Below are 24,352 nucleotides of genomic sequence, written 5' to 3' on the forward strand. Positions count from 1 at the left end.
CAGAATAACTTCTTTTTAGCAGAGTGCTGCTGGAGATCACTTTGCAATTTGACCTTACCTTCAGAAGGAAAGCTTTTTCTCCTTCGAACCTCAAGGTCACTTGACGCAGAGCATCCATCTGTTTCTGTAATTCAGCTTCCAACGCTTGAACCTGCAAAAAATACAGTAAACCAATGTCTTTTAAAAGTCTGGAAGACGTCAGAGACTATAATAGCATTTATTGAAAATACTGCGTTAGTGTCTAGTTGTTGTTCTTCTTTGCTTCAAAAAGGTGCATGTCTATGGTTTTCGGCCTTCTGATGCAATTCCATTGCTATTTGTAGACTGTCTATGATTTTAGGGTCTCTAGAACATCCTATCTCCTCTTTATTTGTGTATGTCTCCAAAGTAACTTAGAAAGTAACCTTCAATTTCCTGTCTTGGTTGTTAGCGATAGCGCTTTGTATGACCAATGATAATATCGAGTTTCCAGTTCATGGCTAACTTTCGAACTAAAGAGTTCCAAGGATAGTTTTACAACAAATTAGATGAAACACCGAATATGATACCACTTTATCTTACACAAGTCTTGTATTTATCACGTTCCACAGTTGCTTCAGCAGCAGCAGCTTTACTTCCTTCAATTGATCTACACAAAAAATTACACTTGCTGAGATAAACTGCAATTCTAGCTTGCATGCCCAGATGAGAGTCACTACATATACAACACTTGTTCAGATAAATTTCGTTTATATGCATTCAGAAAAAAGTCCAATGGCAAAATTTCAGTGGGTACAATTAGCAAAACGTAAGTGCATGACCTCAATTGTCCCAATTAATGGCAGAAAATGCATCCTTTCATATAGCCACACCTCACATATACAATTTGTCAAGTTCGAACTAACCAACCTTTGATGATCAATCTTCTTCTATCAACGTGTGGCGTACTACACTAGCTCACACATCTGTAGTCATACTGCCTTATGAGCATTCCGACCACCATCACACTTCCATTGCATTCTATAAAGGTACATCATGGGAAGGTCTTCAACTAGCGGGTGAGTGCAGCAAGGCATAAGAGGGCAGGGGGGCTGCGGGCGATGGCGAAGTAGAGCAAGGAGGGGTGTGCGAGGCAGTAGCAAGTTCTGTGTGGGCTTTCTTTTTGTGGGATTTTCTAGCTTAATTTAGCAAGCACATGTACATGCCATGCAAGTCGCTTGACTAGCGCCAGCTTGTGGGTTACTTTTAAGTGTCTGTATGTCTATTGTTTGAGGTGCTTCATGTATATAGGTGAGATTTGCGTCATAAGCAAGTAGGGGGGCAGCAGAGTTTTACCAAGCCCCAAGAGAACTTTTCCGAGCAAACAAAATACCGAGCAAGCCATACATATAATCAACGAAAAGATTGATTAATAAACATGACTTGTCCACATGTTTACAAAAGAAGATGGTGCACACAACGAAATTTTAATTTATGCATATATTGCCATTAAAGAGATGTTGCGGATTCATGACATGAAACCCAATCATCTAGCTTGCTTTGGGGAGAGTAAAGACTACTTGTACTAACTAATGTGCATGCTAACAACATTGAAGGAATTCCCTTGGATAATGACCAAGAAGCTCTCTCTCTAGAGACAGTAAAAACTACACTAAATACATTTTATATAGAATCTAATTTGCAATAAAGTATATTTTTAGAATGTTTTACTTCATTTTTTAGTGAAATATAAACTAACAATAGAAAATTACGACATTGATCTCACAGTTATACTCCATGGATACACTTTGTTTTGACACTTAACATACGAAACGTGGAAGCGACCTAAAACCTCGCAAAGTATTTTGTGCAAAATCATAGAGTCTCCATTATGTTAAACCATGTAAGAGGGCAATATTGATAATTTTCATCCGTCATTGGGTTTGAAATGCCCATAAATTCTAGAAACAAACATTGCATTGAGACATCCTAAAGTAAATATCCATATGTCTTATTATGAAGCAAAAAGCTTCAAAAACACTTTAGATTGGTACAACTTTTTGCAACTGTTACAGTTTGATATTTTTGACCGCAACTTTGCGTCCGGCCAAAAACTCTAGAAATGACTTCCCATATGTCTCATTCTAACACCCAAAGACGGGATTTTGAACCAAAAAAGGTCTCAAAACTGTCAGAAAGGGTCTCATGCCGACGAGGGACCCTTTTGGGCACTTTTAAGATGGAGTTTCACAATTTCAGCCACATGGTTGCGTTTGGAATGGCCCAAAACCCAGAAATCACTATCCATACACACCATGTCTTTAACAATAGTATATGCATAAATTAAAATTCTGTTGTGTACACCATCTTCCTTTTGTAAACATGTGAACAAGTCATGTTTGTTAATCAATCTTCTCGTTGATTATATGTATGGCTCGCTCCGTATTTTGTTTGCTTGCAAAAGTTTGCTCAGGGCTTGGTAAAACTCAAGGCAACTTATTATTAAAAGAAATTCAAGTTTGGTTGTTGGATCTCCCTCTTGCTTTCTCATGCCAATCTTTGCCTTTGACTAGCCTTTTTTACATGTAGTCGTGCTTGCGCAGCCTTCCGTTTGTGCCAATTTTGCACAAAGTTGTGTGACATTTTCAATTTGGTCATGTTCAACACTTTTGTTACCGAGATTGCATAGAATATTTCAAGCTTTAAAGCACCCCTTTTGGAGTTATGGTTTAAAAGATCCAATTCGCTTCTCGCAATGTAGAGGCTTTGGTGGAGGGAAAGTTGTGGTCGAAGGCAATCCACACATCTATCTGTTAGAAGCATCGAAGGAACAACCAAAGGTTCAAGTCATGGTAGCAGAGAGGGGTTGGCTGTTCAGTAGAATGGGCAACCAAAGTTCAATATTAGCTCCAAGGGGATGATTAGCGACTTGAGAGCGAATCCAACGCAATGACGGACAAGTCGAGATGCCATTTACGAAAATTGCTAGAACAGTCAACAAACTGAGTGGAGAGTTGAAAGGTGCACCAGCAGGCATATTCAAACTAAATCGTACACGTGTGAGACATGATCAAGCTCCCATCATTGATGTGGAGCGCAAAATCAGAAAGCACTAAAAAGGCACTAAATGTCATGTCAAAAGTCACTTGAGTATAGCTAGCCTACATGTTTCGTGGGGTATGTACACTCTGAATTTTAAAGAGGGAATTTTTGAAGGGGGAAACCTTTTCCTCAAGTGCATTGCTTGGTGTGTGTCGTTATTCCAAGCAAGATCAAGTGTTTTCTGGCTTTTATGGTGGTCTTTTGGGTGGGCGTTCGCCAATAAAATCCTAAAGGACCATTGATATTTGGTGTTGTGGATTGTTGAAAGTTCTTTTAGTGTGTTCTTCGTGCTGACTTGATGTGTTGTGCACTTTTGGGAAGACATTGCTATAGAGGTGGCCCATCTTTTGTTTGCCCAACAACGTCCATCCCCAACCAAGGTGTATCTTCATGAAACCGACTTATTCCATCACTCTATGTTTCTACGTCTCTACTCATCAACTCAATTCATGCTCCAAGATAGATCCGTAAATTTTGGCCAGATAGTGGTCAATCATGATAGTGTGATAATTATTAGGCACAATGGAATCTCCACTGTAGAAAAAGCACAACACTATTATCTGTCCAACTAACAAGAAAACCATCACAGATGGCCTTTTGAAATATGTGAGGCAAGAAACGAATAAAATAACGCGTTTCTCAAATGTTTCCAAAGTTTGTTATGTTTCAGTTTCTTGCATTTGTCAGTCCAAAAACAAAAATCTACAAAAGCCTTACAATTGGAACCAATTTAGGCACTCGTTCTTTTATAAGCTACTTAAATTCCTCTCACTCTTTTTATAGGTAATGAGTTGATGTGTTCCAAGGTGGGATGGGTGCTTTCGAGATTTTGCCCACACGGGGCCACAGGCGATGGGAAGAAAAGGAGAGGGGTGGAGGGTGTAAGGAGGCCTAAAATAACCACACAAAGAACATTTCTCAATACAATAACACACGTTTGGTTGCATGAAACTTTTGCATCATGAGAACCTTCCCTAGAGTACATTTTCTATGAAAGATAAGCGTCAACTCCTACTTGCAAGTATTCTGAAGCTTTGTTTGCAGATCATTCATCTTCAACGCTTCCGTTTTCCTTGCATTCTCCGTCTCCTCCAAAGACGATTTTGCGTTCTGCATTTGCACAGATTGTTATGTGTATCACAACCACACAACATGGTATATCAGTTTGAAAAGGCCTTAGTATACCTAAAACTAGATTACCTGCACATCAGCCTTCAAAGACTTATTTTCTTGTTCCAATTTTCGGACCTTCTTGCTTTGATTTGTCACCTGAACCATTTAATACAAAATGCACAATATCAATCAGAATGTAAAATACAAATTGAGGAGTACATGGGGCCTTTCCAAGAGTATACACATACATTCGCACGTCACATGCGAATGCACTAGGTGTTGCAAGCACAGGCACATGTGTGGATGTTTCCTCACCTTGATGTTCCATGCTTATAAAATAATTTCATAAGAAAAAGCGTCAGCGTGTGTGTATTGTGTGTGGGGCTGGGTTGGGGGCGGGGGTTGGTAGGTGTTTCTAAGTGAGGGCCTAAACCCTAAACTTGCCCACCTCCATAGGCCCATAATTTGTTGATTGATGCTCCAAATTTGGGTGAAACCCTCACCTCTAATATTCCCCCTTAATTCACCCCATGTGCGCCACACACACACGCCCCCCCAAACCTTTTTTCTTTTTGGCTCTCACACATCTACCTCCCGTAACTTTGTTTCTTTAGGAACCCCTCTCTCTTGCTCTCTTCCAAGATAGAGATGCTTGACATAATTTCCCCCCCTTTTTCTTTGGTTATCATACCTACCACCCCTCCTTTAACTTTGGTACCATGCACCACCTCTTGTTCTCTTACAGATTAGTGATGCTTGGAACAATCCCCTTGCAAGAGCTTGGTTTTATCTTTGCAGTGGATTGTACCTACTTAGAAGATAGTGGAGCTGGACAATAATATGTTCTCTTAAAGAGTGTTTTATATCTTAGATTTCCATCGTACCTCTCTTATTCCCTTACAAGAAAAAGGCAGCTTGATACGATCCCCTTTATTGCATAAAGTTCCTTGGAAAAAGCCTCTTGTAGCCCCTCCCTTCCCCTTCCTCTTGTAAAGAGTTAACACTACTAATGAGCTAATGTTAGCGAAACACGTCTAGTGTTTCTCTTGCCTATATTTTATCACTGCCCCCTCCCCCCCTCCCCCTTCCCCCTTTTTAAGTTTTGTCTCAATTGCTTCATCCTTTCTAATCTCTAGCGACTGTGTTTACTCGAGCGTACCAATAGGTAAGCATCGCTTGCTAAGTATTTTGGAGTTATAAAAAATCCACCGCGAATTTCAGGATGTCCGTACACCATGCCATATCATCAAGTTTTATGAAAAATTGCTTCCGGTCCATTTCGGCCTCTCTCGGGCGCTTAAACAGGTCCTTTAAGTTGAAATACCACATCATCACATTTGTGACAGATGCCTGGATTTATTTTTTATTTTCTTTTTGGGGCCGAGGGCCCGGGGGGCGGGGTGGGGGGGGGGGGGGGGTAGGGGGGGGATGGGGACAGAGGGCTATGCCAAGCATGTTCGGGAACCCTTATGGACTCTCTCAAAGTGAGATTACTTGGGTGGATGGACTCTAAAGGAGAAATGCCGCCAACCTTCAGCATAGCTTTTGGGATTGATGGCAACATACTTCTGAGGCCACACGTGTGACACATTTAGACATGCAGAAATATTTTAAAGAGAAGGCCATATTGTTAATTTGATACTTTTCTAGGGCCTCAGTATGAAACTTTTATTCAACGGTTCGACATAGGTTCTGTTCACATGAACGCGAGGTTGCGAACTTTTGTGCAACTAGCTGCTGGCAACTTCTGTGTTCACGTGAGCTTGAGGAATTTCCTATTCTCAGTACACTAGCCTCGAAAAGTGCACGACCTGGTTGGCGTCTTCCCTTCGCAGGCTTGAGAAAGTCAACAAAGCACTTGTCGCTTCTACGGTTCCCTACCTGCTCCACCCCCTCCCCTTGGAGCAGGGCTGCAACTGGTTGCCAACCAATTGTGAGTATTTTCACCGCAACCTCTCATGAGAACGAAAAAAGTTTGCAACTGGTTGCCAACCAGTTGCAAACCCGGCATGCATGTGAACTAGCTCACAGATTTCTTAAGACGCAACATCAAGCAAGCTTCCACGATCAGGAAAGCTATCTCTTTTCTAAAGGGGAATGCATAGCAGTGGTAGCCAAACCCTAGTGCTTCATTTACAAACACCACGTACTTGGGTGGGATTCAAACTTGGGACTACCTGTGGATGAAAAGTCCAATACTTTACTGTCTTACAACCAGCAGTTTTGGGATTCCTTTCCTCCGGTTGCTTTTTTCAGGTAGGAGCAGATGGAGTGCTACTAGCGCAGGTCGCTTCTCGAGTTGCAAAGGTACTACTTGAGCAGAAAGCAGCCAGCATACACGGGATGATGGCCCATGCATAAGACAGCTACGCTTCACTCACAAGATTGTTCACATTTGCGGACGACGAGTCTGAGGATGAGCCATTGGACAAGGAGTCAAAGTAGGATAAGATGACGACAAAAAAATTTGTCAAGCAAAAACAATCTTCAAGGCACACTTGACACCGAAACAGAAAGCAAAGTGGTCCAAGCAAGGGAAGTACTATATTTGTGAAGAACAGGCTATATTTTGGCCAAGCGTCCATCGAAGGAGGGAAGTCCAATAGGCGATTCTGAGTCATCAAAGGCAGCCAAGGAAAGACATGCAAAGAAAGAAAAGCATAGTTACTAGGAAGAGCCGTTTCTAGGCAAATGGGAAACGGATGGTTGCGGCTCTTAGAAATGTGGAAACGATAAAAAAGGGACAATTGCCGCGTGGCATTGTTTACGCTTTGATAGTATGACTCCTAGCTAAATTTTACAAGGGGGGAGAGAGAGAGAGAGAGAGAGAGAGAGAGAGAGAGAGAGAGAGAGAGAGAGAGAGAGAGAGAGAAATGAAATGTAATATTAACGTCCTCAAAAGGCCAAAATGACCTATGAGACCAAAAGGTTACATGTGGTGAATCTAATACCAGGTCTAGGTACAAAAAGTACAAAGAACTAAAAAGAAAATAGTAGGTAGGGATGGGGTGAAAGCTGATACAAAGGGAATACAAAGGGTGAGCTGATACAATGGAGCTCTCTGACAGTCGAGGCATCATATACATATACATCAGTATTCAAAAGGCTATAGAGATTCAATGTCCTCCAAGGTAGGCACTTTGTCGGGACGGTTACTATATCGCGCCAGTATGGTATGGATCCTCTATCGCAATTTGCGTCGATGTCGAGAGGGCCCCCTCATCCATGGGCGACGGGACCGCCCCAACTCTATCGCCCGATCAAGCAGTATGCCTCTGGTGCCTTTGGTGTTGTTATGCTGTTGGGGCTTCTCGGACTCCTCTATCTGTGACTGAAAGACATTTGTAATCTTCCGCTGTTGTTGGATCTCTCTCATTGTGCCCCTCTTCAAGAGGTCCTCTCTGGGGTCCTCCAGTAAGTATAATCCGAGGCATCTCTGATCCTGGTATCTCATGACTCTAGAAAGTGGCCCAAAACCCTCTCTGAATAGACAGTGAAAGCGGCCTCGTATCTCATAGTATACTGGGCAGTGACATATGTAATGTAGCTTTGTCTCTGGCTCTATCTAGCACACCTGATAAATCCTGGACTCAGCGGGTACTCCTCTAAATTTGCCTGTCTCGATCTCTAGCTGATGTGAGGATGTGCGTATCTGACCAATAGCACATCATATCCCGTGGGATAGATGATGCCCATGTATCCTAGTCTGATCACAAAACTATCCCCCGTGAGTTGGAGAAGATGCTCTCTATAGAAAGTCATCTTCGTACCTAGCTCATGTGTAGGTTGTATCCATGTCCTCTTCGTATCCAGTTGAATCAAGTCCTGTCTGATGAGCCTGGTAATCTCTGCCCTAGTGAGGGCGATGGAGGGTACATCCAGAGAGTATTGAAATGGGGGTAGCCGATCCATACTAAATCCATGTAACTGAAACCAAGATGCCATTCTCTGCATACCAACATCAATTATCTCCCTGCAATGCTAGCTGTCGCGAAGACTCTAGTGCTAATCGAGCATATCTGTGTGTAGGGAGAGCCCAAGTGCTATGCATAAATGAAACTGATCGAGTGAGTGCCTCCACTACGAATGGAGGAGCAGCGAGCTCCGCCCTCATAATGTCATGTGGTACTGATGCCTTGGCCCTAATCATCCGAGAAATCATTGACACCTAGGGCTTCTCCATACATCTCTATCCATCAATACTGCCAACTCTGTTATGATGATCAACTGAGGGGCCCCATATCTCCACTCCGTACAGCATGGCCGAAGTGACCAAAGTGTCAAAGAGCCAAAGCTTTCTTGGAGGTTCCTGGAACTGAACCTGCAAACATATCCTCTCAAGTCTCCCCAATGCTGCATAGGCTCTGGTCAATCGCGTATCTACTGCACACCTCAGGGAAAATATTGGACCACTGAAAACCGCCCCAAGATAAGTGTACGTATCTGCATACTCCACAGTCTCTCGACCATATGTAAAAGTGGGGGCGGACCTCCTTACCCACTGCGCTGTGGTGTTAAACACCATTACCTTGGTCTTACTAAGGTTCACAGATGATCCACTGTCCCGTGCAAATACATACAATGCATCGAAATGACGTTGCAACCCCTCTGCAGAATCTGAGATTAGCACAATATCATCCGCATATAATAGCAACGGAATCCATGTCCCTGCAAGCTGAGAACCTCTATCACCCCCTGCTTGTCCCCTGCCTGTACATAATTTGAAAACTCGTCTACATATACCCCAAAGAGAGTCGGAGATAGGGAACAACCCTGCTTCACCCCAACGGTGGAGTGAACCATGTCGGACATGCCCTGAGTAGTGCGTACATGTCCTACCACAATCCTGTATAAAGCTAAGATCCCCCAGATCAGCTCTGTGGGCACCCACATGTCTTGCAATCTGCATATGAGTCTGGCTCGTGGCACTGTATCAAAGGCTTTGCGGAAATCCACAAAGCTACAATATATGCTCCTGCCATGGTGTCTACCCTCCTCAATAATGGCTCTGAGTGTCAAAATTTGGTCAAGAGTGGAGAAACCTCTCCTGAACCCTGCCTATCCTGTTGCTCGTATGCCCTCTCTCTTTGCCCATTCACTCAACTCATGCTCAAGAATTGATGCATATAGCCTAGCCAGAGTGTGACCAACCATAATGGTTCGGTAATTCCCGGGAAGCATAGGATCTCCCGACTTGAAGATAGGCACAATAGTAGACATACTCCAAGTCTCATGGAAATCCTCGTACATGGCTCTATTAAACATCATAGCAAGAGGCTCTGCAAGCATATCTCGGGCATGGATAAAGTGCTCTGCTATCAAACCATCATGATCCTGTGCTCTTCTTGTCTTCATCTTGTCAATGGCTTTCCTTACCCTCTCAGCAGTAAAGAAAGTACATGTTTTTGGGCATGCCTCTGGAGGGTCAGGCAAAGGTAGCTGCCCCGATGCTATATAGAGAGATGTAGCATATTCCCCCCATGTCTCTATGGAAGTGATGGTGGCCGGCGGTGGAGAGTGCTCATTGAAAAGCCTCCATGCCTCACTAGAGTCCTGACTCATAAAGAGCTGATACAGATCACGCTCTAATTGAGATAGGTAAGCCCTCTTCTTTCGTCGCACTAGCCGGCCAAAGATAATCCGTGACTGTCTATGTGTAGTAGTGCCCATGAGCACCTCTCTCTGTAATCTGATCCTCGTCTCTCTACACTCCTCATACCAACTGTTCTGAGGCATGCTCCCAGATCGTCTGCATGTAGGTTGGCTGTGGGGATATGCCTTTGATGTTGCATCATGGAGCGTCTCTGAAAGAATCTGGGTGAGCTCATCTAGTGGTCATCCTGGCTCCTGAGTGCATAGCTACCTATATATCTCATCAGTGTACATGGGATCCGTCTCCCTCGTGAAGGTATATCGAGTACGTGTGGAGGCCCCCAATGGAGCTGTGTTGAACTGGAACGATAGAGTGAAAGACAAGATAGCATGATCGACTGCTACCCCCACTAGCCTAGTTCCCACCATGAAATCCTAAAACGAAGGAATGAGTCCTGGCCGAGCCATAACATAATCCATTGTACTAGCGCCATGCCGATGTGGAAAGCATGTAAAACCACCTGCTGCTACAGGAAATCTCTGTAGGCCATTCAAAATGGCCAATCCATTTGCAGTCCCCATATCGATCAAGTATCTGCCATACTCAATGTGCTCCTCATCCTGTGATAATGTAGACAGGCCCATTTCTATAATATCAAGCTCTCGCAGCTACTCCTCTGAGGTATCATAGAATATGGTGATGGGCAGTCCTAGCATTGAAATCCCCCAAGAGAATAATGTGGGCCATCTCTGGAAAACTCACATCATCATCCAAAATAGAGAAGGGGGGATGTCCTCAACGTGATGCATATATTGACGTACTAGGAGGGAAATAGCAAATAGTGATGTAGAGATATCTGCTTGTCTCTGCCTTCAATCTCACCCACATGTACCTAGCATGCTCATCCCTCCGAGCTATATGTATCAAAGACTGTAGCTCCTCCCTAAATAACACTGCCACTCCTCTTGAACCTCGTCCTCTGTGATGTGATCGAGTCTCCTGTTTGCAAGTTGTCTCCCATCTGTATCTGCTCACATGGGGCATGGACTGCCCCGGGGCCTGATGTGTCTCAGAGTAAAAAATGATGTCTCTCCCTGTGAAACTATCCTCAAAGGCCCCTACATCAAGGCGCAAAGATCCATTACAATTCCATGTAGCCACTCTGAGTGTGGTCCCACAGGTCTCGTACCGTCATGCAGGACGCTTCTCGAGAATAACTACTCATCCATCCCTGTAAAGGGCCACTTTCCCCTTCTCTCAAGCTGTCATTATCTCGAGCATAACTTCTTTCATCTGAGCAAGTTGTGTGAGTGTGAGGTCATCTCCAAGAAATATGCCCGTTTTCTTTAGTGTAGGACGCTTTTTCAAGAAGTCCTTCTTTGCCTCCATGGATAGGAAGCGCATGATTAGAGCTCTTTCCTTTGAAGTCTCCCCATTTCCTTGTGAAGCGCATGATTAGAGCTCTTTCCTTTGAAGTCTCCCCATTTCCTTGTGTCTTCTTCCCTACCCTCCATGCCTTTGTATGAGTAGCCACATTACCCATCATGCGGAGAAGTTCTTTGACTTCCCCTTCCACATCATCTCGGTCTTTTAGACCAGTTATTCGTATGTGCAGAGCTCTAGTCTTCCTTAAGTCATGTTGATGATTGTAGGAGTGGGGATAGATGTGGTTTCTTTCCCTTTCCCTTTCTTAGCGACTTCGATCCATTTCTTGCCCTCATCCGCCTTCTTCTGTGTCTTCGTGATTACATCCACCCATGAAGCGTCTTTGCCCCATTCTGTTTCTTCGTGATTACATCCACCCTCGAAGAACTAACACTAAAACACTAAGGAAAAAGGAAATGAATCTGAAGTTGATTCGAAATTGAGACGAGATATCAGGGAGGAGGGGGGGGGGGGGGGGGGGGGCTGTTGGGTGGATTCAAATGAAATCTCTCATCGGTCGCTGTCGAATGTCATCAACCTCCTCCATGGTCAGTACTCTGGTTGGGCGTCTTGCATGTCGAGCTAGAGTGATCTGTATCTTCTGCTGCAGCCTACGTCGATGATGGGAGACCCCTCGAGGTCGCAGGCGTCTGGATTTGCCTAGCTCAGTGGCTCGATCAAGCAACATTTCTCTAGTGTGGGTGGGCTCTGAGATCTGCTGTGATGACTGCTCCTCTGGCTCTCCCCTGGCTGGTGTAAAGAAATCTGTGATTCGTCTTTGAGGCTGTCTTTCCCCTGATGCCCTCGGCAAGCTCTCCCTGGTGTAAAGAAATCTGTGATTCGTCTTTGAGGCTGTCTTTCCCTTGATGCCCTCAGCAAGCTCTCCCTAAGTCTGCGCAGCTCTAGCAAGGACAATCCGAGACATCTCTGATCCTCGTATCTCATGACTCTAGAAAATGGTCCAAAACCTTCTCTGAACAGGCAGTTGAAGCGGCCGCGTATCTCATAGTACGCCAGGCAATGACATGTGTAGTGCAGCTCTGTCTCTGGCTCTAAGTTACATAAGTGACATATCCTGGCCCCTGCTGGCACCCCTCGAAATCGGTCAGTCTCGATCTGGAGCTGATGTGAGGATGTGCGTATCTGCCCAATAGTGCATCGTATCCCATGAGATAAGTGTGTATCCATGTATGTAGGCCTAGTCATAAAATCATCCTCTGTGAGTTGGAGACGATGCTCTCTGTAGAAGGCCATCTTCGTGCCCAACTCCTGTGCTGGCTGTATCCCTGGTATCTAGCTGAATCAGATCCTGGCGTATGAGTCTGGTGATCTCTGTCCGTGTGAGAGACAAGGAGGGGGCATCCAGGGAGTATTGAAATGGAGGCAATCTATCCATGTTGAAACCATGTGACTGAAACCATGTTGTCATCTGTCCATACCAGCATGCCATATCGCCTTGTAGCGCTAGTTGTGAAGATGACTCTAGGGCAAGCCGAGCGTATCTGTCCCTGGGGAGATCCCATTAACCGTGTATAAAGGATACTGATCTAGTCAATGCCTCCACCACGAGGGGGGGTGGGGGTGGGGGGGTGGGCTGGGTCGGCTCGGATAATCTCATGCGGCACTGAGGCCTTAGCCCGAATAATCCGAGCGATCATAGAGACCAGATGCCTCTCCATACATCTCCATCCCTCTGTGTTGGCAGATCTCCCATGATGGTCTATTGAGGGTCCCCATATCTAAATCCCATAGAGCATAGCTGAAGTCACTAGAGTGTCAAAAAGCTAGAGCTTTGTTCGCAGTTCCTGAAACTAAACCTGCGAACACATCCTCTCCAGTCCTCCCAAGGCTGCATACGCTCTCGTCAATCTAGTCTCTGATGCTCTCCTCAGTGAAAACACCGGTCCACCGAAGACTACCCCAAGATAAGTATATGCATCTGTGTACTCCACGGTCTCCTGGCCATACGTTAATATGGGAGCGGGAGCTAACCTCCCTACCCACTGTGGTGTGGTGTTGAACACCATAACCTTGGTTTTCCCCAGATTGATAGACAATCCACTGTCACGAGCAAATGTATGCAAAGCATCTAAATGACGCTGCATCCCCTCTAGAGAGGTAGAAATCAACACAATATCATCAGCATATAGTAACAACGGAATCCATGTCCCTGCTAGTTGAGCCCCTCTGTCTCCCTGACGCTCTACATAGTCTGAAAACTCATCCACATACATCCCAAAAAGAGTCGGAGATAGGGGCATCCCTGCTTCACTCCAATAGTGGAGTGGACAATGTCAAACATTCCCTCAGTAGTGCGTACCCGCCCCATCACCGTCCTGTATAAAGCCAGAATACCCCATATCAGCTCTGTAGGCACACCCATGTCCTGTAGTCTCCGTATAAGTCTGGCTCTCAGCACTACGTCAAAAGCTTTGCGGAAATCCACAAAGCTACAATAGATCCTCTTGCCATGGTGTCTACCCTCCTCAATAATAGCTCTGAGTGTCAGAATCTGGTCAAGAGTGGAGAAACCTCTCCTGAATCCTGCTTGTGCTCGTATGCCCTCTCGCTCTGCCCATCTACTCAGCTCTTGCTCAAGAACAGATGCATACAGCCTAGCTAATGTGTGACCAACCATGATGGTGCGATAATTCCCGAGAATCATGGGATCTCCTGACTTGAAAATAGGCACAATCATAGACATACTCCAGGTCTCAGGGAAGCCTTTATACATGGCTCGATTAAACATCATAGCAAGGAGCTCTGCAAGCATATCTCTGGCATGGATGAAGTGCTCTGCTACCACCATCATGATCATGTGCTCTCCTTGTCTTCATCCTGTTCACTGGCTTTCCTTACCCTCTCGGCAGTAAAGAAAGAACATGTCTCCGGGCATGTCTCTAGTGGGTCCGGCAAAGGTGGTTGCCCTGATGCTGTATAGAGAGATGTGGCATATTCCCCCCATGTCTCTGTGGAGGTGACCGCTGGTGGTGGTGAATGCTCGTGGAATAGCCTCCATGCTTCGCCTGAGTCTTGACTCATAAATAGATCCCACTCTAGCTGAGATAGATAAGCCCTTTTCTTTCGCCGCACTAGGCGGCGAAAGATAATTTGTGACTGTCTATGTGTGGTAATACCCATGAGCAATTCCCTTTGTAATTTGATCCTCGTCTCTCTACATTCCTCATCATACCAACTGGTCTGGGGCATGCTCCCAGATCGTCTCCGTTTAGGCTGGCTGTGGGGGTATGCCTCTGATGCTGCATCATGAAGCGTCTCTGTCAGTATCTGAGTGAGTTCAGCTAGTGGCCGTCCCGGCTCCTGAGTGCTAAACTTAAACGTCACGGTGAAAGACAAGATAGCATGATCAACTGCTACTCCAACTGGCCTATTGCCCACCATGAAATCCTGAAAGAATTGAATGAGACCTGGCTGGGCCATAACATGAGCCACTGTGCTAGCACCATGTCGGTGTGGAAAGCAAGTAAAACCTCCAGCTATCGAAAATCTTTGTAGGCCATTCAAAATGGCCAATCTATGTGCAGTTCCCATATCTATCAAGTATCTGCCATACTCAGTTTACTCATCTTGTGATAGTCTGAATAGGCCCATCTCTGTAACGCCCAGCTCCCTAAGCATCTCCTCGAAAGTATCATAAAATTTTGTCTGGTGATGGGCAGTACTAGCATTGAAGTCCCCTAGTATGATAATGTCACCATCCTTGGAAAACTCCCATATGTCATTATCTAGAATAGCAAAGGGGGACTGGCCTCTAGGTGATGCATATACTGACGTACTAGGAAGAAAGTAACAGATAGCAATGTAGAGGTATCTGCCCGTGTCTGCCTTGAGCCTCACCCACATGTACCTAGCATGTTCATCCTTGCGCGCTATATATATCAATGGTTGCAACTCCTCCTTGCATAGAACTGCCACTCCCCCTGAGCCTTGTCCTCAATGTTCCGATCTGGTCTCCTGTCTACAGGCTATCTCCCATCTATATCCGCTCATCTGTGGCATGGATTGCTCAGGGGCTTGATGCGTCTCAGAGTAGAAAATGATGTCTCTCCCTGTGAAACTATCCTCAAAGGCACCTACATCAAGATGGAGTGACCCATTACAATTCCAAGTTGCCATCTTTAGTGTGGTGGTCCCATAAGTCTCGCACCGTCATGCGGGGCATCGCTCCAATATCCCCACCCTTCCATCCCTGTAAAAAGCAATCTTCCCTTTCTCCCTTGCTGCTCTAATTTCCGGCATTACTTCTTGCATATGAGCAATCTGCGAGAGGGTGAGGTCATCTCCAAGAAAGATGCCAGTATTCTTTATAGTCGGTCTCTTCTTCAAGAAGTCCTTCGCTTCCATGGAGGGGAAACGGAGGATGAGTGCCCTTTCTTTCGAGGTTTCTCTGTTGCTCCCACTTTTCTTATTGCTCACTCTCCAAGCCCTCATATGTGTCTGCTCGTTAACCCGCACCAAAAGGTTAAGAGAGAGAGAGAGAGAGAGAGAGAGAGAGAGAGAGAGAGAGAGAGAGAGAGAGAGAGAGAGAGAGAGAGAGAGAGAGAGAGAGAGAGAAATAAAATTAAATGAAATGTTATATTAACGTCTTCAAAAGGCCAAAGTGACCTATGAGACCAGAAGGTTACAATGCGGTGTATCTGATACAAAGTCAGATTAACAAAATAAATTAAACTAGGATAACAAAATATAAATACTGTGGGATCCTAAACTAAGCAGTACAATGTGAAGACAATATGGGAGGGGAGTAGAGATCCATCTTCATCTGCACTCTGGACAACGAAAGAGTATGGCTTGAATCCTTTGCCATAGCCTCCTTCGAAATTGTGTAGCTCCTCTCCTCCCTCGGGGTCGTCTAGATCTCCCTAGCTCCAATGCTCGGTCTATGAGAATGCTAGTAGTGCGGGTAGACCTCTCCACCGTCGCTGGTTGCTCCTCTGTCTGTTCTTCTGGGTGTACAGTATCTAGTGTAAGGAAATCTGTGATCTGTCTTTGGGGATGTCTCTCTTCAACTCTCCTCAGTAAGGTTTCTCTATGCTTGTGTAACTCAAGTAGATAAAGCCCAAGACATCTTTGATCCTCATAACTCATGACCCTAGATAGAGGCCCAAAACCTTCTCTGAATAGACAGTGAAAACAACCTCATATCTCATAGTACACTGTGCAATGACATATGTAATGTACTTCTGTCTCTGGCTCTAGATGGCATAAGCGGCATATCTGTTATCTGTTGGTGTCCCTCTGAATCTGCCAGTCTCAATCTCGAGCTGATGTGAGGACGTGCGTATCTAGCCAATGGCACAACGCAAACCATGCGAAAGATGCGTGTCCATATAGCTAGGTCGAATCATAAACCCATCCCCCGTGAGGTGGAGAAGATGCTCTCTATAGAAAACCATCTTTGTGCCCAACTCTTGTAACAGCTCTATCCATGTCCTCCTCGTGTCCAGCTGGATCAAATCCTGACGGGGATGAGTCTATTAATCTCTACCCGTGTCAGAGACCTCAAGGGTGCCTGAAGAGAGTATTGAAAAGGAGGCAACCTGTCCATGGTGAAACCATGTGTCTGAAACCATGATGTCATCTCAGCATACCAGCATGATGTATCCCCGTTAAGAGCTAATTGTCTGGAGGACTCTAGAGCCACCCTGGCATATCTGTCTCTGGTAGTATCCCACAGACTGTGCACAAAGGAGACTGATCTGGTGAGCGCCTCGATCTCCATAGGGGGGGCAGCTAATTCCGCTCGAATGATATCATGCGGTACAGAAACCTTGGCTCTAATCAGCCGAGAGATCATAGATACCAGGGGCTTCTCCATACGTCTCCACCCATCCTGGCCTATAGAAGGTCCCCAAACCTGCACCCCATATAACATAGTAGAGGCAACCAAAGTATCAAAGAGCCATAACTTTGTCCTAGGTTCCTGGAACTGAACCTGTGAACACATCCTCTCCATTCCTCCCAGAGCTGCACCCGCTCTAGTTAGTCTAGTCTCTGCTGCTCTTCTCAAAGAAAATCTCGGCCTAGTGAAGACTACCCCCAGGTAAGTGTATGCATCTGTAGACTCCACAATCTCTTGACCATATTTGAAAGTAGGTACTGATCTCCTGACCCATTGCGGTGTGGTGTTAAACACCATAACCTTTGTTTTACCTAGGTTTACACCCAATCCGCTATCCTCTGCAAAACTGCGTAGTGCATCCAAATGTCGTTGCATTCCTTCTGGTGAGTCAGATATCCATACAATATCATCAGCATAAAGCAACAATGGGATCCACATCCCTGCCAGTTGGGCACCCCTGTCACCCTTTCTGTCAATGTAATCAGACACCTCATCAACATACATACCAAATAGAGTAGGAGACAATGGGCAACCCTGTTTCACTCCAATAGTAGAGTGAACTAAATCACATACCCCTTCTGGAGTGCGTACATGTCCCACCATTGATCTGTACAAAGCCATTATCCCCCAAATTACCTCTATGGGCACCCCCATCTCTTGCAGTCTGCGCATCAATCGAGCCCTTGGTACCATGTCAAATGCTTTGCGAAAATCCACAAAGCTACAATAAATCCGTCTCCCATGTGCTCTGCCCTCCTCAATGATGGCCCTGAGTGTCAGAATATGATCAAGAGTGGAGAAACCCCTCCTGAAGCCGGCCTGACCCTATGCTCGTACACCCTCGCCCTCTGCCCAGCTACTCAAGTGTTGCTCCAGAGAGAGAGAGAGAGAGAGAGAGAGAGAGAGAGAGAGAGAGAGAGAGAGAGAGAGAGAGAGAGAGATGAAATGAAATGAAATGAAATAAAATGTTTTATTAACGTCTCCAAAATGCCAAAATGACCTATGAGACCAAAAGGTTACATCCATATGTGACTCGAGTACAACGTCTGGGGAACATAAAAACGAAGGGTACCTAGAGTGGGTAGGTATGTAAGCCTACCGTACATCATCATCAGCATCACATAAGACATCATTCAAAACATATGGGGAGGGGTGAAATCAAGGGCTTATGAGATGTACAATGATGATTATCCCATGAACTCTCTCATGGGTCTTTGTAGTATGGCCTCAATATCCACCATAGTCAGCTCTTTAGGGGGGCGTGCTCGATGTCACTCAACGATGCTCTGTAGCCTCCGATGTAGGCCTCGTTTACAATGTGAAGATCCTTGCATCCTCGGGTGTTATGAGTGGCCAAGCTAGATGACTCAATCAAGAAGGATCCCCCCATGAGGGTATGACTGGGTAAGTTGTGGTGGGCCATCCCGAGTAGTCCCTGTGTAAAACTATTGATCTGACTTTGTATCGATCTTTATGTATAGGTCCTTTCCTCCTGATAATAGTCTCTCTGAGTCTACACATCTCCAACAAGCAGAGACCTACGCACCTCTGATCAAAGTAGACCATGATGCGAGATAAGGGGCCAAAGCCCTCTCTGAATCAGCAATGAGAATGCTCGAGGATTTCTTAGTATGTTGTGCACTAGAAAAAATAATGCTGCTCTATCTCTGGCTCTCTCCGGATACCCTAGCATCATCTCTCCTCTAGGGGTAAACCTCTGTATCAGGCAGTCTCTATCCCCACAGCAGGTGCGTAGCTGACCAATAACACATTTAACGCCATGAGATAGGTGGGTGTCCAGATACTTGGGATGTGAGATAAATCCATCATTTGTCGTGCGGAGAAGATGGTCTCGATAAGAAACCATCTTCTTCCCCAATTCACGTGGAAGAGATAACCGAGTCATCCTAGTATCAAGCTGATTGAGATCAAGTCTGATAACTATGCTCTCTAATGTGTGATGGTGAGGGATGGTGCATCCAAGGAATAGTGTCCATACTAAATCCATGTAGCTCAAACCAAGATGATATCCGTGCAAACCAAAATAAATTGTCACCCTCAATACCCATTGTCGGGATGACTCTAGTCGTGCATATCTGTTGTGTGGTAGCTCCCATGTGCTATGAATGAAAGACATTAATCTAGTAGGAGCCTCTCCTCCAATCGCCGAAGCACTCATCTCAGCTCTGATAATCTCATGTGGCACTAAGGCTTTCGCTCGGATTAACCTCGAGATCATGGATACAAGTGGCCTATCCATGGATCTCCATCCATCATATGTGCGCCCTGATCTACTATGATGATCCATGCAAGGCCCCCATATCTACACTCGGTAAAGCATGGTAGAAGTGACCAAAGTGTCAAATAGCCACAGCTTAGTGTGTGGCTTCAGAAACTACACTTGTGTGAGGATATCCTCTCTAGTCCTCCTAACAGTGCATATCCCCTCGCCAATCCCGCCTCTGCAGCACCTCTAATAGAGAAAGTAGGTCCATTGAATACAACACCAAGATCTGTATAGGAGTCTACATACTCCACTACCTCCTGTCTTTATGCAAAAATAGTTGTTTATCTCTTAACCCATTGCTATAGGGGTTGAATACCATCACCTTGGTTTTGACAAGGTTGATGGAGAGCCCACTATCATGTGCATAAGCATGTAACACATCTAGATGTCTTTGCATACCCTTTGGAGAGTCTAAAATAAGCACAATATCATTGGCATAAAGCAATAGAGGTATCCATCTACCTCACAATTGTGCCCCTCTATCCCTTGCAGTCTCGATATAGTCAGAAATCTCATCAATATACAATCCAAACAAAGTCGGAGAAAGTGGGCATCCTTGCTTCACCCCAATAGTAGAGTGAATAGGCTCTAAAAGATCCTCTACTATTCGTACTCTCCCTATAAGCGTCTCATAGAGGGCCATGATACCCCATACAAGCTCCTTTGGGACTCCCTAGGCATGTAGTCTCCGTATCAATCTAGCTCTCAAGACTCTGTCAAAGGCTTCGCAAGAATCCACAAAGCTACAATAAATCCTCCTGCCATGTGCTCTGCCCTCCTCAAGGATAGAGAGAGAGAGAGAGAGAGAGAGAGAGAGAGAGAGAGAGAGAGACGATGACACAAAATAAAATGATGTTTTTAGTAAGGTCTTCAAAAGGCCAAAATGAACTATGAGACCAAAAAGTTACATCCATGTGTGACTCTAGTCAAGGGAACATAAAGATAAAAAATAAATATAAATGAGGGTACCTAGAGTGGGTAGATATGTAAGCCTAACCTACATCCTCATCATCATCAACATCCTCATCACATAATACATCAGCTCAAAACATATCGGGAGGAATACAATCACATGAGGGCTAATGAGGTGGAGAGAGAGAGAGAGAGAGAGAGAGAGAGAGAGAGAGAGAGAGAGAGAGAGATGAAATGAAATGATATATTAACGTCTTCAAAAGGCCAAAATGACCTATGAGACCAATTCGTTACAAACTGGTGAATCTCATATCATGTCTGGGTATAAAAAAACAGATACGAAAATGAATCTAGAAGTGTTACTATCTAGAACCGTGAGGGGTATGTGTAACCAGTGATACAATGGGTGCCCAATACAAGAGGGTGATATAATGGGTGATGAATCCATCCTTATCTGTACTATGGATGTCGAGATAGTACGGCTCGAATCCTCTATTGTAGTCTACGTCAATGATGTGAAGCCCTCTCCTCAGTTGTGGGCGACTCGATCTCCCTTGCTCCAATGCTCGGTCAATGAGAGTACGGCGGGTGTGAGTATGAGCTAAGTTTTGTAGTGGTAGCTGCTCCTCTATATGTCCAAAGTCTCGTTTCAAGAAATCCATATTATGTCTTTGGGATTGTCTCTCTCCAAATCTCCACAGTAAACTATCTTTGTGTCTGTGTAACTCCAGTAGGTACAGTCCAAGACATCTCTGGTCTTGAAGGCTCATGTCTCTGGAAAAGGGTCCAAAGCCATCTCTGCATTATATAGCGCACGATCATGAGATGATCTTGTGAAAAAAGCAATCACTTGAAAATGCGAGGGTGCGATTCTGCCTAGCACTAGGTGATTCCCCTTATGTACTCCACTTTCCATCTACAATGTGAAGATCCTCGAGTGTCGTGAGCGGCCAAGCTGGATGGCACGATTAAGAAGAATGCCCCAATGAGGGTGGGGAGTGGGTAACCTGCGATGGGCCATCCCGAGTAATTCCTCTATATAAGGTAAAGATCTGGCTCGGTATGGATCCTCTATATGTAGGTCTTTTGCTCCTAAGGGTAGTCTCTCTAAGTCTACAGATCTCAGAGACCTATGCACCTCTGATCGTAGTAATCCATTATGCGGGATAAGGGGCCAAAGCCCTCTCTGAATAAGCAATGAAAAGGCTCGCGGATCTTGTAGTATGTTGTGCATTAGCAGATATAGTGCCCCTGTGTCTCTGGCTCTCTCTGGCAAATGTAGCATAATCTCTCCTCTTGGTGTATACCTCTCTGGCAAATGTAGCATAATCTCTCCTCTTGGTGTATGGGTCAGTCTCTATCTCCAACTAGTGAGATGAGGTGCATAACTGACCAAAAACACATCTAATGCCATGAGATAGGTGGGTGTCCATATACTTGGGGCGTGAGATAAACCCATCATCTATCATCCGGAGAAGAAGGTCTCGATAAAAAGCCATCTTCGTCCCCAACTTGAGTGACGGAGACAACCAAGTCCTTCTAGTATCCACCTAAATGAGATCATGTCTGATAATCTTGCTAATTTAAATCTGTGAGGGTGAGGGTGACAACCAAGTCCTTCTAGTATCCACCTAAATGAGATCATGTCTGATAATCTTGCTAATTTAAATTTGTGAGGGTGAGGGTGTTGCTAAATGGACTATTTTTATATATTTTTTTGAGTAATTTAAAGTTAGGATATTTAAATGTGTGCACTTGAACCATAAGGTTAGCGACTGTAGATCTACTGGAATTATTAAAAGCCATCAAGAATGGACAACCTTGATGTGTCATATGATGGGTGACATTAAGCATCGCGAAGGGGTTGTACTGTTAGTTCGGTAGAAGAGACCGAGAAACAGATATTTCTGATGCGTCACATGATAAGTGCAAGAGCATTGGAAAGGGAATATTCCATTGGTCTTGCAAGAAACCCGAAACTGGAACAAGGAATACGCGTAAAGATGCAAGCACAAGAATAACAATGGGTTCTGAGAAGCTTATTCTAAAAAGCGGAATATTTTTAAGTATTTTTTGGGAGAAGAAAATGCTTAAGGAATCTGTGTTTGCATTGCATCTGTGCCCGAGAACTGCATCCAGGGACGCCTGGCATGTAACTGTATAGCATAAATTTTCAGCTCACTAGTTTTATTGAGTTTTGTCCAGGTTCACATTTTTTTGAAAAGTAATTGGCCGCCCACTTAATAAGTAGGCAGCGCACTTAAAATAATAATAAAGCCTCTACAAAAAAAAAAGCCAGCGCCAATGTCTTACGGCTGAAAAAAGAAGCCAACGATCTCTCTCTCTGCTCGCCATATACAGCCCGCAGGCCCCTCCTCCTTCTAGCGCTACTTGGCAGCCCCTATTCCAGCCGACTCCGCACCGGCTATTTTTGCCGGAGGCCTATAAAAGCAACCCACTCTCTCCCTCAGTTACACACAAACCCCAGCACTGGCAGCAAAGAGAATTTCCTGCAGGAGTCTGCAAGTGATCAAGAGAAACCGGTATTCAGAGTTCGCGTTTACATACTCGGAGCGACAAGTACCTTTTGTGAATTCGTGAAACACGTTCTTGTTTCAAGTTTGTGCTTTTGCAAGTACTCCATCACGGAGCAGGAGCAAGGAGGCCTCGGCCTATGCTTAGAGATTCCGGGAACGGAATCGGGAGAGCTTCACACTTTGGGAACAAACGGAAACAGAGGTGAGAGCTCTTCTCTCGGGAATTTCCCACTTGGGAAGAAATAGACCATCGAGTGAGAAGATTTAGAACGGAGGGGTTACTCCGGTTCTTGTGCTTGTAAAAAGATTCTCCCTAATAAAGATTCTCTTCAAGGGGAGGGACCAGCCCATCTTCTAGTTCCAAATACTGTGTCGATCTTCTCCCTCATTTCTTATTTAGTCGAAAGATTATTTATTTTCAGCTTGTTGATTATTTATGTGCGCTCCAGTTTGAGACAGAGGGAGGGTGCATCCAAGGAATACCAAAAAGGGGGCAGCCTATCCATACTAAATCCAGGTAGCTCAAACCAAGATGATACATGTGCAAACCAGCATGAAGTATCACCCTCACTAGCCAGTTGTCGCGATAACTCAAGCGCTAGTCGTGCATATCTATTGCGTGGTAGCTCCAAATAAAAGACACCAATCTAGCAAGAGCCTCAAGTACAATTGGTGGTGCGCTCATCTCAGCTCTGATAATCTCATGTGGCACTGAAGCTTTCACCCGGATCAGCCTGGAGATCATGGATACAAGTGGCCTCTCCATGGATCTCCATCAATCATATGTACACCCTGATCTACTATGATGATCCAGGCTAAGCCCCCATATCTGCACTCCATAAAGCATGGTGGAAGTGATCAACGTGTCAAATAGCCACAGCTTCGTTTGTGGCTCCTGAAATTGCACTTGTGAACATATCCTCTCTAGTCCTCCTAATGTTGCATATCCCCTTGTCAAGCTCGCCACTGCAACACGTCTCATAGAGAGAGTAGGTCTACTAAATACAACACCCAAGATATGTATAAGAGTTTATATACTGCACTATCTCCTTGTTGAGGAGGTAGACCTACCCATCTCGTATGCTTCCCTGGTCTGAGGAGAGAGTACTTGCCGCTACTTTCCAGGATAGGTTCCGTGATTGAGACTGTCTTGGAGACACCTCACACAGCAGCTTCTAGCATTGCCAAGGTAGCATGCATACCTACAATAAAGTGTTGTGGTTCGAGACACCCACACCCTTCCAAAGGTCGTTTTACTACCTTGAGTGAGTGGTGGTTGGCTCCCTCACAATGTGGAGAATCAGTGCTTTATTTGTCAACAAATGGGCCATCTTGCGAAAACTTGTCCACGCGCAGGAGGCCCCGGCCCGCGGCACAGACCCAGACCCAGCCTCTTAAGACTCGCCAGGCCCAACAGACAGAGACACGGGGAGCTCAGGCAGGTTCTTCCTCCGGACTCGTGCCCAGGCGGAGAAGGGTTGGCAGCAGGTCCGTGGTCGACGTCGCTAGGACCACCACGTCAGTTCGGTCGACCTACACCAGTCCAGCAACAATGGGTTCCC

At 45.1% G+C, this 24,352-nt stretch overlaps 1 protein-coding gene across 7 annotated transcripts in view; it reads right to left on the reverse strand.

Annotated features, from left to right (window-relative positions):
* Nucleotides 1–24,352, reverse strand: part of LOC147454806 (uncharacterized) — a 185,805-nt gene that overhangs the window by 25,772 nt on the left and 135,681 nt on the right. For all 7 annotated transcript variants that reach the window (XR_015188699.1, XR_015188700.1, XM_086516645.1 and 4 more), the window contains exons 11-14: nucleotides 4,261–4,329; nucleotides 4,076–4,170; nucleotides 562–628; nucleotides 59–151 (exon numbers count right to left, since the gene is read on the reverse strand). Coding sequence is in view for 5 of the 7 variants with exons in the window: in XM_086516645.1 (XP_086372771.1) it covers nucleotides 59–151; nucleotides 562–628; nucleotides 4,076–4,170; nucleotides 4,261–4,329 (324 nt within the window). In the remaining 2 variants the exon portion in view is untranslated. The remainder of the gene's footprint in view (nucleotides 1–58; nucleotides 152–561; nucleotides 629–4,075; nucleotides 4,171–4,260; nucleotides 4,330–24,352) is intronic.

Source organism: Adiantum capillus-veneris, chromosome 7, assembly GCF_014529385.1.
Source record: "Adiantum capillus-veneris isolate H3 chromosome 7, ASM1452938v2, whole genome shotgun sequence".
Classification (NCBI taxonomy): domain Eukaryota; kingdom Viridiplantae; phylum Streptophyta; class Polypodiopsida; order Polypodiales; family Pteridaceae; genus Adiantum; species Adiantum capillus-veneris.